The sequence below is a fragment of the Hemiscyllium ocellatum genome, chromosome 17 (genome assembly GCF_020745735.1).
Source record: "Hemiscyllium ocellatum isolate sHemOce1 chromosome 17, sHemOce1.pat.X.cur, whole genome shotgun sequence".
NCBI lineage: Eukaryota > Metazoa > Chordata > Chondrichthyes > Orectolobiformes > Hemiscylliidae > Hemiscyllium > Hemiscyllium ocellatum.
In genome coordinates this window covers 33910925-33929353 of record NC_083417.1, presented here as the reverse complement: position 1 = coordinate 33929353, position 18429 = coordinate 33910925, and the positions used below count along the sequence as shown (strand labels likewise).

The following is an 18429-nucleotide window of genomic DNA, read 5'->3' as shown; positions in this document are numbered from 1 at the left end:
ATTTGACAACGTTCTTAATGTTTTAAATTAAACTTTGTCTGTATATCCATATTTATCTCGTGCTAATTCTAGATGTCAGAACACAATATAGTGATCAGATTTTTTTTTAATTCATTCATGGAAGGAGAACATTACTTGCTAGACCAACATTGCCCATCCCAGATGGTAATTAAGAGTCAACCATATTACTGTGGGTCTGGAGTCACATGAAGGCCAGATGAGTAAGATGGCAGTTTTCTTCCCTTAAGAGGACTTTAATGAACCAGGTGGATTTTCCCTGACAATCAGCAATGGCTTTGTGGTCATCATTAGACTCTTCCAAATCAAATTCCACCATCCGCCATGATGGGATTTGAACTTGAGTTGCCAGACATTACATGGATCTCTAGATAAATAGCCCAATGATAATACCACTAGGCCATTGTCTCCCTCTTATTTTGGGGGGGTTTAGATTTCAAAATGGAGGCAGATGCATGTGGTCAGTTTGGTGAAGGTTAGTTTTAAATACAGGTCAGAAAGTCAATTGGGTAGTGACACAATTGCAGTTCCAAAAAAGCTTGAGAGTTCAGTCAAGTGCCTGGGAGACCCACTGACTTTCTACTGTACACACATTTTTCCTGTTGACAGTTATAGTAAACGTAAAGGCCATTAGCTATGTTTTGACCTCAGAACTGAAGGCCTTAGTTTAGAAAAATCAAACTTTTAGTTCAATGGAAGCAATCACCTCTGCTGTTTGTAGTCTGTGGAACTTTCAAGCAAGAAGATGAATACAAGTTTGCAAGGTGCTAAAACTGAGAAAGTGTAGGCTTTCAAAATTATGAAACATTCATGTCAGCATAGAGTCAGAGAGTTGTACCAACACGGAAACAGACTCTTCGGTCCAACTCGTCCATGCTGACCAGATATCCCAAGTTAATCTAGTCCTATTTACCAGCACTCAGCTCATATCCTGTTAACCCCTTCCTATTCATATACCCATCTAGATACCTTTTAAATGTTGTAATTGTACTAGCCTCCACCACTGCTTCTGATAGCTCATTGCATACACACACCATTCTCTGCATGAAAAAGTTGCCCTTAAGTCCCTTCTAAATCTTTCCCCTGCATCCTAAACACATGTCCTCTAGTTCTGGACCCTACCACTCCAGGGAATACCTTGTCTATTTAACCTATCCATGCCCCCATGCAACCTTTATGGTCACCCCTCAGCCACCAACACTCAAGGGAAAACAGCTTCTCCCTGTAGTTCAAATCTTCCAGCCCCGGCAACATCCATGTAAACCTTTTCTGAATCCTTTCAAATTTCACAACATCTTTCAATAGCATTGAGACCAGAATTGCAGTTCATATTCGGAAAGTGAACTAACCAATGTCGTGCACAGCTGCAAACTGACTTCCCAACTCCTATTCTCAATGCTCTGACCAGTAAATGCAAGCATACTAAACGCCTTCTTCACTAACCTATTTACCTGCAACTCAAGGAACTATGAACCTGCACTCCAAGGTCTCTTTGTGCAGCAACATTCCCCAGGACCTCACCATTAAGTGTATAAGTCCTGTCCTGAATAGTCTTTTCAAAATGCAGCACCTCACATTAATCTAAATTAAACTCCATCTGCTACTCCTCAGTCCATTGGCCCACCTGATTAAGATCCCAAGTGGCTTTTAATGTGTTGCTGGAAAAGCACAGCAGGTCAGGCAGCATCCAAGGAACAGGAAATTCGACGTTTCGGGCATAAGCCCTTCTTCAGGCTTATGCCCGAAACGTCGAATTTCATGTTCCTTGGATGCTGCCTGACCTGCTGCGCTTTTCCAGCAACACATTTTCAGCTCTGATCTCCAGCACCTGCAGACCTCACTTTCTCCCCCAAGTGGCTTTTGCCTAAAACATTTGCTCTGTGGATGCTGCTGGACTTGCTGTGTTTTTCCAGCACCATACTCTCGACTATGATCTCCAGCATCTGCAGTCCTCAGTTTCTCCTAGTTGATGGTCCCCTATCACAATCAACTGCTTGGAACCTGATGTGCTCCTCATTACCAGTCTCGGTATCAGAAACGTGGCTGTTCATGCTACATTCTCCTGAGAGCCCATCACTACTTACATTTTCCAAAATAGCATAGTTGTTTGAGATGGGGATCACCACATCTGCCTCCCTGTGCTACCTTTCCCGAAGGTAACCCATCTACCTGACTGTATCTGCAGTTTTCCTACCTTCCTGAAACTGCCATCCATCACACTCCTTAGCTACTGTAAATTCCTCATTGCTACCACTCCAGCTGATCCATGCGATCAGATATGATTCGCAACCAAACATCCTTAATGCAGACATAATCTTCAGTAACATGGAACTCTCCCTAATCTCCCACAGCCAATAGGAAGAACACATCACTCTACTAAAGGCCATCTTTGCACCTAACAATCTGCAGACGCAGAAAATAGCACAACCTCACTGCTCTCTAAATATTGCTCCAGGCTAACTTAGTACCTATGTTTTATATTTTTAAACTTTAATCAAGAGACAGATCTCAATAAACTATGTAATCAAAAAAGAACCCACTCTACCCGCTATTGTAGATTTACAAAGTACAGCAAGGTTATACTTATTTGCTACTGTGCTGTGAGCTTTCTCACACAGATTCCCCCAAGGTCAGCTGTTTGTTAACTTTTCTTAGACATACTCCAATGTCCAGAGATACTTGAATTCAAACAGCAAAGGCAGTAGCTGTGCAGATTCACTGCTGTGTCAGACAGCAGTGCAGGTTTCTTGTTTGAATCATTGACCAGTGGTCTCTGTCTATGTCTTTCTTCCTCCTTTTTAAAATGCCACTGCTTTGACTTTTTTCCCCCCAAAGTTCCAAAACAATGCAACTTATAAAACAATAATTACTGCTCCTAGAATTTGAGGAAGTCAGCTCCAACACTGAAAATACCTCAAAAAAAAAGCAGCTCTTACAGCCACAAAGTGTTTTACGTTTTCTCCACAAAATTGTTTGGGCAGTCCAACAGGAATAAACTGGGGAAGTTGCAGAAAAGATTGAAGGTACGAAAGGAATGAAATTTCGCTAGAATTCAGTAACTGTGAAAGATTAGTGTCGGACAAGATTTTGAAACCTTGTTGCGATATTTATGTCAAGATCTAACCGTCTTCTACGTACATGTATGTAGCAGTGTATTCCTTCTGCTGTGGAATCATGTGAGTATATTTCAGCAATTAACCACCATGTTAGTCAATTGTAAAAATTAATTATATGATCAAGTCAGGTGGCCTTCTAGTTCCGTCAGGCTGGGTTCATAAGAACACATATTGTAGATTCTTTAAATTTTCTAAGATTGTAAAATTTGTTTGTTTGCTCATTTTATTCCAATAGAAGCAACCTGGAATCTCTAACAAACACAAAAAAGGCTTTTGGTTTCTGACTAGATTGACTACGACCATAACAACAGTTAGACAGAATTTCCAATGATATTTATTTCTCAGCACTGCTCTGAAATATCACAGAGTTTTGTGGCCAACTCTTGGAATGAATTTTGAACCTACAGCCCATTGACACACTACCACTGAACCACATTGGCTCCTGTTACACAAACCTCGCTTACAAGCTTTCAGAAGAAACCACAGACACAAAGACTAGATACCAAGATAAAGAACAATGTAGATTTATTCAACATATTTACCATCTTCTTCACTGCTCTCATCATCCTCTTCCTCTTCATCTTCTCCTCCTGCAGCTCCTTCACACTCTTCCTCGTCCTCAGAATCTGATTCTAGCCAATCTTGGTTCTCTGCAGAGAGCAAACATGAGTGAAACAAAAAAAAATCAACTTCCTAAACAAAAAAACCTCTTCAGTCAAACAAAGACATATTTTAGACCAAATACCATTATATAGACCAGGCCTGATATTCCCTCCATCCTGAAAAACTGTATGCCAGCTGAAATACCCAATCCCAAACAATTGCATTCCTGTATTCAATTTAAATAGGTCAGTTATTACCCTCACACAGGTCCCTATGCACAAGTTGGGAGAGGAAGAACATATTTTCCAAATTACTTTCCCTTTCTCCCTTATTGGGAAAATATGTAACCTCTATAAACATTTTGGCATGGGGTAGCACAGTGGCTCAATGTTTAGCATTGCTGCACCAAGGACTCAGGTTCGATTTCAGCCTCAGCTGACTGCCTGTGCAAACTTCACACATTCTCCTGTATCTGTTTCCTCCCACGTTCCAAAGATGTGCAGAGATTCATGCACTGGTCATGTTAAATTAGCACACTGTCCAGGGATGTGTAGATTAGGCAAATTAGCCATGGGAAAATGCAGAATTACTGGGATATGGTAGAAGGATGCATCAGGGTGGGATGAGTATTGTAAAGGAGGAGTATTGTAGAGTTATTGTATTGAATGACCTGTTTCTACACTGTAGGGACTCTGTGACGTTTCAATAAAGCCCTAGAGAGCTCGAGAGTAAAGAAGGATGGGAGTCCACGTTGCAAAGCTCTGCAAGCACTAACAAGTGGATGATGGTACTAAAATATTTCATAAGCTTTTAATACTTCACACAGTATTGAATTACCTATACCAAGAAGTTCTTCGAAATACTCCAGGAAGATGCATTTCCTATCACAAATGAAAATGCCTCGAAGAGCTAGAATTCATTACATGAATTTTAGTTTCAGGGTCCCAATCCAGATGCTCTGAACTCCTAGTTGGAATCCAGAAATAGTGGGATTTTTGAGGAGATACTCAATTAGGAGGTCACTTTCAGGAACTGCATCCAATTAAGGCCCATGGATCATCTCTACAAAGAACTGCTCGACGGGATAGCTTGTAGCTGTGTCTGACAGGTCTTGTAGTGGTAGTGACCCTACCTCTGAGCTAGAAGATCAAGGTACAAATTCCACCTGCTCAGGATAAGAGTCACAGCATATCCAAAAAGGTTGATTAAAGTAAATACAGCCGTGGCTAAGGCAATTCCAGCCCAGCAGATCTATCCTGGATGATTTTGCAGGATGTGCCTCAAGTGGGAAGTTACCATCAAGCCAATTATGGGGTCATGTGACAGTGGAGATCTTGCCCATCACTTGAAAAATCTAGAAAGCATGTAAAGAGATTATCAATTAATAATTAGTTGCCCTAATTAGCTACTTGGCGCTGGGGCAAGTAGCCTTCTGGATATTTCTTAAGTAACTCAGGCTAAATAAAATAAAAAGCAATCTGTTCAAATATGTTACAACACACCCATGGAGCAGGTGGGACTTGAATGTGGGCCATTTTGTTCAAAGATAGGGATGTTTGCCACAAGAAGCCCTCAAGTTTCTCAAGTGTCCTTGGTCCAACCACCTTCAGCTGCTTCATCAATGACCTGTCTTCCATTATAAGGTAAAAAGTGGGGTTATTCACTGATGATTGCACAATGTTCAGCACCATTTGTGACTGCTCCAGTATTGAAATAGTAAAATGCCCAAATGCAGCAAGACCAGGACAATATTCGAGCTTGGGCTGACAAGTGGCAAGTTACATTTGTGCCACTCAAGTGTCAGCCAATGACCATCTCTAACAAGAAATAATCAAACTGTGGCATCTTAATATTCAATCGCGTTATCATCACTGAATACTATTAAAATCCTGGGAGTCTACCAATGACCAGACAATTAAATATTGTGGTTACAAGAATAAGGCAGAGGTTAGGAATACTTTAGCAAGAAATTCACCTCCTGATTCCTCAGAGGCTATCCACCATCTACAAAGCACAAACCAGGAGGGCGATGGAATACTCACCATTTGCCTGGATGAATGCAGCTCCAACATCTTTTAAGAAGCTTGACACCATCCAGGCCTAACTGGCCCCACATCCACAAAGATTCACTGCAGAAATTCACCAAGGCCCAGTAACCAGGACCTTCCAAATCCTCAATCACAACCTATGTAGGAGGACCAGGATAACATATACACAGAAACACCAACACCTGAAAATTTCCTTCCAAGCCACTCACAACCTTGCCTTGTAAATATAGTGCTGGTCCTCAAGTGTTGCTGTTCAAAATTCTGAAGATTCCCTTTGAATGGCATTTTGGGTACCTTCACCAAATGAAGTATAGCATTCCGAGAAAGCACTGCACCACCACCATTTCGTGGACAACGAGCATAGGGAATAAATACTGGCCCAGCCAGCGTCAACCATATTCCATGAATACATTTTTTAAAAACTGTCCAGAAGCCATCTCTTCAATAATTGGCTGAATGTTTGGAAAATGCTGAAAGACTAAAGATGTGCAGATTAGGTGGATTAGCCATGTTTAATTGCCTATAGTGTCCAAGGATATACAGGCTAGAAAGGTTAGCTGTGGGAAATGCAGGACGACAGGGATGGGGTGAACACATCTGCCATCTTGAGATGAAAATTCAGCTCCAAGTGACTCAAGTGAGAGAATGTGAACAATTTTTGGAAATGAAAACATTTGGGATTACACAACTGACAGAAGAATACAAGTTGGTTGGACTTGCTAAGAAAAAAAACTTTTGTTTTTGGCAGGTTTTTCTGTTGCTCAATATCACTGCAAATTCTCAGAATATCTCTGCTAATTTTGGTGGAGTACCAACAGCTTTCCAAACATGCATAATTTTTGTAAATTATCTTTGGAAATAAAACAACTTTATTCCATGCAAAGATAAATTGGTGTACTGAAACCTATGATGAAGTATTTGAAAGAACTTTCAACTGTCTAACTGAAAATTACATCATGATGGTTGAGGTATTCAAATGCAACAATGAACTTCAACAGGCTGTTTGTGAGGTTACCCTTTCCAACATCCACTTTTCAGGCATTCCAGCAAAGACTAAATGACCAAAAACAATAACTCAGATTTTCTTCTTTTAAACTCTGATGAAATCAAGTTAGTCAATACAGATGGTAAGGTTCACTCGGGATTAGCATCTGGTTTACTTCCTTTTAATAACTGATAATTGATGAAAAACTTCCATCCAATTTTATGAATCTTGATACATTAAAAGCTGAAAGTAATACTTGTAACACCTGCAGACTGGAGAAAATCAATGCAAATTAACTTCAAATATGTAAATAAGCAACAATGTTTGGTTTTACTGTATAAACTAACAGTTTTAGATGGTACTATTATTTTACAATTCATTAATCCTTTTAAGACCTTGTTAGATTGTAACAGGCGTTTGTCAGTTTATCATAGGTGGCTCAGTAGGATGTATCACATGGAAAGACAGACTACATGGCTGCAGCTGTTATGTCTCATGCTCGGAGGTGTGTGTGTATCTGTGTACGTGGGGTTGTTGTGCCCTGTGTCTTCTAGATGCCATATCATGCCAGGGGCAGGGAATGGGGACAACAGTCCTCTGCCCAGAGATCACATGTACCATTCATATAGACAATTAAAGGATTCCTTCTGCTGTCACTGGCATTTCACCTGCTTTAGATGGCCCTCCATCATGTGTAGAAACAGCAAGATTAACAGTGGTAGTCTCCAAAGAACTCAGAGGTAGTGGTACTTTCCTACTCATACCTTATTGCTCACAAAGGGGTCCCATCATGGCAATGATTACTCTAGTGGTGACAGCACCACCTGCCCTGAAACCACCCAACCAACTGATGAATTAACCAGCGGCTCTTATGGGCTGATGGGCATTCCCAATTGTGATGGCTGCCCCTGTAGCAAACAATTAGCTTCTTGCCGCTGAAGGTATGCGCCTCTGGACATATAGGACCACTAAATTTTGCTCATCCTTAATCTTCCAGCACATCAGCAGGTTGTCTGCTATAAAGAACAAGATTCATTCCACAGTGTTCCATGTCAAACCAGTGGAGTTTAAATAAACATATGGATTTGTGATGGAACCAGTAAAAACCACAAACTTACTTGGATCAGTTTCCACCAGAACCTTCCATTCATTCATCTTGTGCAGGTCAATGCAGTAAAGGTCATTTAAAGTAAATTGCCGGTCTCCCACTTCAAACATCCCACCATAGATATAAAACAGACCATTTTTAATAACTCCCATGGCACTGGACCGAGCACATGGCTCAATGATGGGACCAGTTTCAGAAGCACCATCCTCCTTCTCCTCTTCATTTTCTGTATCTGCTTTGGCATCAGGGTTGTTTATGACCTGCTTTATAGTCATGAGAGTACCATCTTCAGTTACAATTTCTTTGACTATTTCTGTTGAAGTCTGCAAGTCTTGCTTTTCACTTTTCACTTCTGTTCCATCTTCCTCTTTTCTTCCACGTCTTCGTTTTTTTTTCTCTCCCTTGTATCCCTTCAAATCCACAGTAAACCATCGATTCTTCACCATATCATAAATATGGATGTCATTAAAAAATTCTCCTTGGAGGTCTTCATCCTCCTCTTCATCATATACACCACCAAAGAAAATGGCACGGTTGTTGGGGGCAACAGCCAGAGAGATGCCTGATCGTGGTGATGGCTTTAGTCCTGTAGGGTTGAGGCGAACCCAGACCCATTTGTCTGAGGAAAAACAAATGATAAATACATTGGTTTCTGAGATGAACAGAATATTTTATATTTCAAATGCAATATAAAAGATAACTTATTTATTTAAAACAAACAAATGGAAATTGCCTGGAAATGTGATGGAGGCAGGTTCAATAGAGGCATTCAAGAGGGTATTGGATGACTATATGAATAGAAATGGCATGCAGGATATAAGGAAAAAGCAGGAGATTGGCACTAGGTAACAGAACTCATGTGGGCATGATAGAACGGCCTCCTGCTGTAGCATAACAATTCTGTGATTCTGTGAAAACACTGCTTAGGTGACCATGTTTTAATTGCCTAAAATTCCTCGTGAAAAAATGTTCTGTGTTTCACTTGGCAAATTTGCCATTACCTCTACCAAATCAAATTTAATTCAACTACTACCAAAATCTCCCAATGATAAAAATGTGGAGAAAATAATGTTTTACGAATGGGAGACTTTACAACACTATAATGTTTACTCCCAATGTGTCACTTTAATTAAAAATGGTGGCCATTCAAAATCTCTGCCTTTAACGGAGCTCATATGAATTGAAACATTGTAAATTAAGAGCCAATTTTCATATTTCATCAGAATAAAAGGACAGCTTAATGCAGAGACATTGAGAAAAGAAGTGACAATCTCCTGTGAAGAGGAGGGAAAGACTGTGTTAGCATTAACAGACAAACAGAACACTGAGAAGTGACAGTTGTTGGTTTAATAAAAATACAGATGGGACTTTCAGAGATTTAATAAACAGTTGCTGAGGTGGACCTCGCTAGTAGAATCTGTTCACTGAGACAGAAAGACATTGAAAAGTTCAACTGTGTGTGGCAAGGAAATGTGAGGCCGCTGAAATGCTGAGTGTCTTGGGACAGGATCTAGCTATGAGCTACATCTGCCAGAGGTGCTGTCAGCAATGATCGGTGCAAGGAGTTATAAAGGTACATCTCAAGTGCAACATTTATGTGAAAGTAGGAAAAAGGGGGAAAAAAGGGGGAAACAAAAGGAAAACCTTGAATTCTAGATGGAAAGAGCAAAGGAAAACTTCAATTACACAAAACAGGTGGTGCCAGTAAATCTTTAGCATGATTAACATTTGGGGTTGAATTTAGACTTCTTGGCAAAGGCAGTGACTCGGAAATGTGCAACTGACTAATCTCATCCCTGCTGAATAAAAGTGGTCAGCAATGGCATGGCCGCAAGCCAACCGACTAGAAAAGGGGCGAGTGATCAGCTTGCCTAATCCAGGATGTGAAAGTGCTTGTAGAAGTGCTGAGCTGGGGTTAATATAAAAATGTCTTCACTACAACTGCACCTCTTTCAATATAGTGATGGTTTAGAAGAAGGAAGCAGTGGGAACAGAGTTGGGAGAGAGTTTTGGTATAACAAAAGAATCTTGCAATTGCAGAGGTTTCAAAGTTGGCGGATCAGCTGAAGGAGAGATCTACAGTGACAGGGTCGTCAGAGTGCAGGATGTGCAGTGAGCAGGATATTCAGTAATCCGATGGGTGATAAGATTCAGCAGGGAGGATCAGGTATAATAAACAGGAAATTAACACCTTCCTTTTGCTCTAGATTTCTAATCTTATCTTGTTTTATAACATTTTTCATTTATCAACTTAAGAATTTAATAATACAAAGTATTTCAGTTTATAGGGTGCAATGTTAGAACTTATTTTCAGTTAAGAAAATTCTGCAGAATTTAACTACAGCTTTTACATTGATTCAAATTGGAAAACATTATTCGCTTCAAGCCGTTTCACTTAAAAGTTGCATTTTCAGGAATGCCAGCCACAATCTTAAGTGAGGACTTAGTGTGTTAGAGAATCTAATAACTTTTGAGGACCAAAAGCATCCAGTGTACTAGAATGCATAGTTGGCTGTGAGTAAGAGGATGAGGCTCTCTTACTCACATTTTCCTCTGCCGTAGTTCAGGAGGATCATGATCATATGTGAAATTCTAGCAGAAGCATATTGTACAGCACAGCTTGATCACTGCAAGTATCTCAATTATGGCTCAGGTGGCTATGTGGATATTGTTAAACCACCTCTGCATGGATTCAAACAGGATCAAAGCCATTTCTTGAGAAACAACTATCCTATGTCTATAATAAAAAAAATCTGCCCATTGAAAGAATGGCATTCTTCCTTACTGATAGATTATCCTGGCTGTATAGATGAAGCTTTTATTCACATATGTGGGAAGCTATGACCTCTTTCACCTTCAGAAATCCTTTTACTGCTGAACTGATGATGTCACGAATAAAAGTAGTATATACACAAGTATATCTGAACTTGGCAAATGTTAAAAAACTTATAAAAACTGATGGGCCACAAGTTATGAAATTCTGTGAAGTTTATGAAAGCAATTTGAAGGTCCAATGCTGGAGTGCACAAACTTGATTGTAGCACTTTCTATGTGCTTTGTTCCCTGAGAAAATGTCCTAATGCAGGCTGAAAAGTATGAAACTCCCCATGTTCAGCATCAGAATCTTCTGCCAATTGCAATGCAGTCTTGTTTTCAGCCTCAGTATTGACCGTTGCAACATGATGCATGACCCTTTCAAAGTTGTCATGTAAGGGGAGGCAATGGCATCATGATGTTCTCACTGGATTTATCATCCAGACAAAAGGTCACTGGACCCAAAACATTAACTCTGATTTCACTTCACAGGTACTGCCAGAGCTGCTGAGCTTTTCCAGCAACTTCTGTTTTTGATTCTGATTTACAGCATCTGCAGTTCTTGTGGTTTTTAATCATCCAGAGGCCCAGGTAATGTTCTGAATCTCACCATAGCTAAAATGGAATTTGAATTCAATAAAAATCTGAAATGTCATCCTTATTTGGTGGTCTGACTCCAGAGTATGGTTGATTCATAATTGCCTAGTAAGCCATTCAATTGTATGAACCGCTAGAAAGGAAGAATGAAACTGGATGGACTAGCTGGCATCGACTCAGGTGCTGGAAATGACAAAGGTAAACCCAGCCTGTCAACCCTGCAAGTTTCTCCTAACATCTGGGGCCTAAAGTCAAAATTGGGATAGCTGTCTCACAGAAAGTGAAGGAACAGCTTAACATAATCATACTCATGGAATCACCTTATATACAACATCCCAGACCCAGGCCATCACCACCCATGGGTATGTCCTGCCCCACCAGCAGTACAAACACAGCAGGGATGGTGGCACAGTGTTACATATGAGGGAGTAGTTCCAGGAGTCCTCAACATTGAGTAAAAAGTGAGGTCTGCAGATGCTGGAGATCAGAGCTGAAAATGTGTTGCTGGTTAAAGCACAGCAGGTTAGGCAGCATCCAAGGAACAGGAAATTCGACGTTTCGGGCCAGAGCCCTTCATCAGGAATGAGGAGTGTGTGCCAGGCAGGCTAAGATAAAAGGTAGGGAGGAGGGACTTGGGGGTGGGGCGATGGAGATGTGATAGGTGGAAGGAGGTCAAGGTGAGGGTGATAGGCTGGAGAGGGGTGGGGGCGGAAGGTCAGGAAGAAGATTGCAGGTAGGAGGGCAGTGCTGAGTTCGAGGGAATCGACTGAGACAAGGTGGGGGGAGGGGAAATGAGGAAACTGGAGAAATCGGAGTTCATCCCTTGTGGTCGGAGGGTTCCCAGGCGGAAGATGAGGCGCTCTTCCTCCAACCGTCGTGTTGTTATGTTCTGGCGATGGAGGAGTCCAAGGACCTGCATGTCCTCGGTGGAGTGGGAGGGAGAGTTAAAGTGTTGAGCCACGGGGTGGTTGGGTTGGTTGGTCCGGGCGTCCCAGAGGTGTTCCCTGAAGTGTTCCGCAAGTAGGCGGCCCGTCTCCCCAATATAGAGGAGGCCACATCGGGTGCAATAGATGATGTGTGTGGAGGTGCAGGTGAATTTGTGGCGGATATGGAAGGATCCCTTGGGGCCTTGGAGAGAAGTAAGGGAGGAGGTGTGGGCGCAAGTTTTGCATTTCCTGCGGTTGCAGGGGAAGGTGCCGGGAGTGGAGGTTGGGTTGGTGGGGGGTGTGGACCTGACGAGGGAGTCACGAAGGGAGTGGTCTTTGCGGAACGCTGATAGGGGAGGGGAGGGAAGGGAAATATATCCCTGGTGGTGGGGTCCGTTTGGAGGTGGCGGAAATGACGGCGGATGATACGCTGCATACGGAGGTTGGTGGGGTTCTGTCTTGGTGGCGGTTGGAGGGGCGGGGCTCAAGGGTGGAGGAGCGGGAAGTGGAGGAGATGCAGTGGAGGGCATCATCGATCATGTCTGGGGGGAATCTGCGGTCCTTGAAGGAGACCACCTGGGCTGTACGGTATTGGAACTGGTCCTCCTGGGAGCAGATGCGGCGGAGACGAAGGAATTGGGAATATGGGATGGCGTCTTTACAGGGGGCATGGTGGGAGGAGGTGTAGTCCAGGTAGCTGTGGGATTCAGTCGGTTTATAGTAGATGTCTGTGTTGAGTCGGTCGCCCGAGATAGAAATGGAAAGGTCTAGGAAGGGGAGGGAGGAATCTGAGACAGTCCAGGTGAATTTGAGGTCGGGATGGAAGGTGTTGGTAAAGTTGATGAATTGTTCATCTCCTCGTGGGAGCACGAGGCAGCGCCGATACAGTCATCAATGTAGCGGAGTAAAAGGTGGGGGGTGGTGCCAGTGTAGTTGCGGAAGATGGACTGTTCCACAAGTCCTACGAAGAGACAGGCATAGCTGGGGCCCATGCGGGTGCCCATGGCAACTCCTTTAGTTTGGAGGAAGTGGGAGGATTGGAAAGATTGGAAACTCTCCCTCCCACTCCACCGAGGACATGCAGGTCCTTGGACTCCTCCATCGCCAGAACATAACAACACGACGGTTGGATGAAGAGCGCCTCATCTTCCGCCTGGGAACCCTCCAACCACAAGGGATGAACTCAGATTTCTCCAGTTTCCTCATTTCCCCTCCCCCCACCTTGTCTCAGTCGATTCCCTCGAACTCAGCACCGCCCTCCTACCTGCAATCTTCTTCCTGACCTCTCCGCCCCCACCCCTCTCCAGCCTATCACCCTCACCTTGACCTCCTTCCACCTATCACATCGCCCCTCCCCCAAGTCCCTCCTCCCTACCTTTTATCTTATCCTGCCTGGCACACTCTCCTCATTCCTGATGAAGGGCTCTGGCCCAAAACGTCGAATTTCCTGTTCCTTGGATGCTGCCTAACCTGCTGTGCTTTAACCAGCAACACATTTTCAATCCTCAACATTGACTCTGGATTGCATGAACTCTCATGGCATCAGGTCAGACATGAGCAAGGAAACCTCCTGCTGGCTACACATGCCACACCCTCCACTTCTCAGCTGATGAATCAGTACTCTTCCACATTATACAGCAGCTAGTGGAATCATGGAGGGTGACAACCATGTAGAATGTACACTGGATGAATGACTTTAGTGCCCTTCACCTGACTGGCTCAACAGCATCATGTCTGACTGAGCTAGTTGAGTCCTTCTGCTAAAAAAAATACTTAACCTCATCCTTACCTATCTGCCTACTGCAGCTGTATCTGCTTGTGACAATATAGATAAGCATGACCACCACACAGTCCTTGTCAGGGAAAAATACTGTTCCATGTTCACATTGAAAATTCCCTTTATCATGCTGAGCTAAATGAGACTGACTTCGAACATACCCAACAACCCGAGAATGGTTATTCATGAGACAATGCTTGCCATCAGCAGTAGCAGAATCCTACTCCAACACAATCTACAACCTCATTGCTTAGCATATTCCTACTATTACCATCAAGCTGGGTATTAAACCTGGTTCAATGATAAGGGCAGGAAAGTATGCCAGGAGTAGTGCAAAGCATATCTTAAAATGAGATGTCAATCTGGTGAAGCTACAAAACAACACTATTTGAGTGCTAAACATTATAAACAGCAAGTGATTAACACAGCTAAATGATTTCACAACAATAGATCTGGTCTAAGGTCTGCAGTCCTGCCAAATTCAGTCATGAATGGTGGTAGACAATTAGATAACTCATTACAGTAGGAAGCTTCACAAATATCCTATCCACAATGATGGAAGAGCCCAAACACATCAGTATAAAAGATACTGCAATGCCACAGTCTTAGCAGACCATAGGGGCTGCTCTCTATTAGAGAGAGAAGTGACTGGTGGGAATTTACTCTGAGGGCCACCAGACCTCAAGTGAGGGAAGAGGTTGAGAAGGAGAGCCCTTCATGGTAACCTCAAACCAGTGTTGGGAATTGAATCATCACACTGCTCTGCAAACCAACAATCCAGCCAATTAACTTAATCAATCCCGTGTAAAAGATGAGGCTAAAACACTCATAAGTATCTTTGAAAAATGCTGAGTGGATGATCCAAGTGTGCCTCCTGCCGAAGTCTCCTGCGTCACCAATCTTCAGCCAATCTGGTTCACTCCATGTGATATCAAGAAATAGTTGGAAGCACTGGATACTACAAAAGCTATAGGTCCTGACAACATTCCAGCAATGGTACTGAAGGGCTTATGCTCCAGAATTTGACACATTCCTAGCCAATCTGTTCAAGCACATCTACAACACTAGCTACTACCTGATGATGTGCAAAATCAAGCAACACTTGCTCAACTGCCCTGAACAAGGCCAATCAACTTTTGACCCCATCACAGCCTTTATTAATGAAAGAACTAGAGGAAAGGTGAGCCTGACCATCTTTGACATCAAGATCACATTTGACAATGTGGGATCAAGGAGTTTTAATGAAACTGGAATCAATGGGAATCAGATGAAAATTGTTCAACAGTTAGATAGAATAAAGGAAGATGGTTATGATTACTGCACATCAATCATCTCAGCTGCAGAACATCTCTATAGGAGTTCATCAGGGTAATTTCCTTAGCCCAGTTTCATCAATGACATTCGCTCCATCACACAGTCAGAATTGAGGGCATTTGCTAATGATTGCACAATGTTCATCACCATTTGTGATTCTTCAAATACTGAAGCACTCCATGTCCAAATGTAGCAAGAAGTGGACAACATCCATGTTTGGTCTGACAAGTGCAAGTAACATTTATACTACACAAGTGCCAGCAATGACCATCTCCAAAAGGACAGAATCTAACCCTCATCCCTTGACATTCCATGGCATCATCATCACTAAAACCCTCACTATCTACAACCTGGGGGTTACCACTGACCAGAAACTGAACTGGACTGCCATATAAATACAGGTGGTTACAAAAGCAGGTCAGCAGCTTGGAACCTTGCAGCAAGTAGCTCACCCCATGACTCCCCAAAGCCTGACTATCATCAACAATACACAAGTCTGGAGTGTGAACGAATACTTCCCACTTACTTATGTTTGATTTATTTTGGGGGTGAGGAAGGGCAGGAATCAAAACGAAAACAAATGGGCGACTGCTGTTTGAATACAGAGATGCCTGCATATGTGTGCACACGAGAGACAGAGAGAGAGAAAGAGAGAGAGAGACAGAGACAGAGAGAGAATGTGCGAATGAGAGTAAGTGAGAGATGGAGACAACTATTGAGAAACATACAACACAGGATGCCATTTGGCCCTTCACAACAGTGGCAGCTTTTTGAAAGGACAACTCAAAAGTTCCACTTCTCTACTCTTATCAAATAGCCCTGTGAATCTTTCCTTTTTAAGCATACACATTAATTTCCCTTTTGAATGCTATAATTGAACCTGATCCTCTTTTGACTATCATTTATATTGAATGAAGATCAAAAAAAAACATGCTTGCGTATTCAGCCAAGGAGGACTCTGGTGAAAGCTAAATGGCCATTTAAAAGATGATGGAATAGAACAGACTTCTGAAGATTTAAGGAACAAGGAGTCATTAAAGCCTTATGATGGAAGTTGATTTACTCAGGTAGAATTGGATGATTTTCAAAGGACACTGGCAAATGTAATTCAGCGGAGTAAGAGAAATGAGCCTGCTGGACAGCTGGTATTGTCACGGTGACCAGACTATATAAAGCAATATATCAGCCTGAAATGTGGTGAACAATGATAGTTGTTATAAGAGATATCTTGATTGCATTAATGAGAAACTACTTTTCCTTCAGCTTGATATATTAATTGCCTGTTAGCTGTTTTTCAGGTTAGACTATAACATCATAAGATACAGGAGTAGAATTAGGCCTTCTAGCCCATTGAGTCTGCTGTGCCATTTGATCATGGCTGATATGTTTCTCAACCCCACTCTCCTACCTTTTCCCTGTAATCTTCGATCCCCTGACTGATCAAGAATTTATCTATTTCTGTCTTAAATGCAGAAATACAATTGATGACTTGACCGCCACAGATTCACCATCAGCTGGCTGAAGAAATTCCTTCTCATCTCAATTATAAAGAAGCATCTCTTCAGTCCAAGGCGATGCCCTCAGATCCTTATCTCTCTTACTAGTGGAAATACCTTATGCAGATGACACCAAAATTGGAGGTGTAGTGGACAGTGAAGACAGTTACCTCAGATTACAACAGGATCTTGACCAGATGGGCCAATGCGCTGAGAAGTGGCAGATGGAGTTTAATTCAGAGGTGCTGCATTTTGGGAAAGCAAATCTTAGCAGGACTTATACACTTAATGGTAAGGTGCTAGGGAGTGTTGCTGAACAAAGAGACCTTGGAGTGCAGGTTCATAGCTCCTTGGAATGGAGTCACAAGTAGATAGGATAGTGAAGGCGGCGTTTGGTATGCTTTCCTTTATTGATCAGAGTATTGAGTACAGGAGTTGGGAGGTCATGTTGCAGCTGTACAAGACATTGGTGAGGCCACTGTTGGAATATTGCGTGCAATTCTGGTCTCCTTCCTATCGGAAAGATGTTGTGAAACTTGAAAGGGTTCAGAAAAGATTTACAAGGATGTTGCCAGGGTTGAAGGATTTGAGTTATAGGGAGAGGCTCAAAAGGCTGGGGCTGTTTTGCCTGCAGTGTCGGAGGCTGAGGGGGTGACCTTAGAGGTTAAAAAATTATGATGGACATGGATCAGGTAAATAGGCAAAGTCGGGGTGTCCAGAACTAGAGGGCATAGGTTTAGTGTGAGAGAGGAAACATATAAAAGAAATCTACGGGGCAACTTTTTCACGCGGTAGGGGGTACGTGTATGGAATGAGCTGCCAGAGGAAGTGGTGGAGGCTGGTACAATTGCAACATTTAAGAGGCATTTGGATGGGTATATGAATAGGAAGGGTTTGGAGGGATATGGGCCGGGTGCTGGCAAGTGGGACTAGATTGGGTTGGGACATCTGGTCGGCATGGAAGGGTTGGACCGAAAGATCTGTTTCCATGCTGTACATCTCGATGACTCTATGTCAACTCTGTTAATGCCTGTCGGTATTCTGTAAGTTTCAATGAAGTCCCCTTCCAGTCTTTCTAAACTCCAATGAATGCAGACTCAGAACCCTCAACTGCTCCTCACATGGCTAGCCCTTCAACTCTAGATTCATTCTTGTGATCCTCCTCTGGACCCCCTCCAATGCCAGCACATTCTTCCTTAGATACAGGGACCAAAACTGCTCATAATATTCCAAATGCAGTCTGACCAGAACCTTATACAGCCTCAGCAGTACATCCCTCTTGCATTCTAGCCCCCTTGAAATGAATGCTGGCGTAGCATTGGTCTCCCTTCAACTGATCCGACATATTAACTTTAAGAGAATCCTGGGCTTGGACTCCTAGGTTCCTTTGTGCTTCAGATTTCTGAAGACTTTCCCCATTGAGGAAATAGTCTGAGCCTCTATTCCTCCTACCAAAATGTAAAACCTCTCACTTTTCCACACTGTACTTCATCTGCCACTTCTTTTCCCCCTCTCTAAACCTGTTCTACAGCCTCCCCAACACAACACTGCTTCTAGCTATCTAAATGATTGGTCAGACATGACTTTCCCTTGATGAAGCCATGCTGACTCAGCCCTATTTGCCATG

The 18429-nt window shown here is 42.6% G+C and overlaps 1 protein-coding gene across 1 annotated transcript in view; it reads right to left on the bottom strand.

Moving 5' to 3' along the window:
- klhdc4 (kelch domain containing 4) overlaps nt 1–18429 on the bottom strand; it is an 89867-nt gene that overhangs the window by 6960 nt on the left and 64478 nt on the right. Inside the window, exons 9-10 of the mRNA XM_060837655.1 lie at nt 7889–8497; nt 3677–3784 (exon numbers count right to left, since the gene is read on the bottom strand). Coding sequence (XP_060693638.1) covers nt 3677–3784; nt 7889–8497 — 717 coding nt within the window. The remainder of the gene's footprint in view (nt 1–3676; nt 3785–7888; nt 8498–18429) is intronic.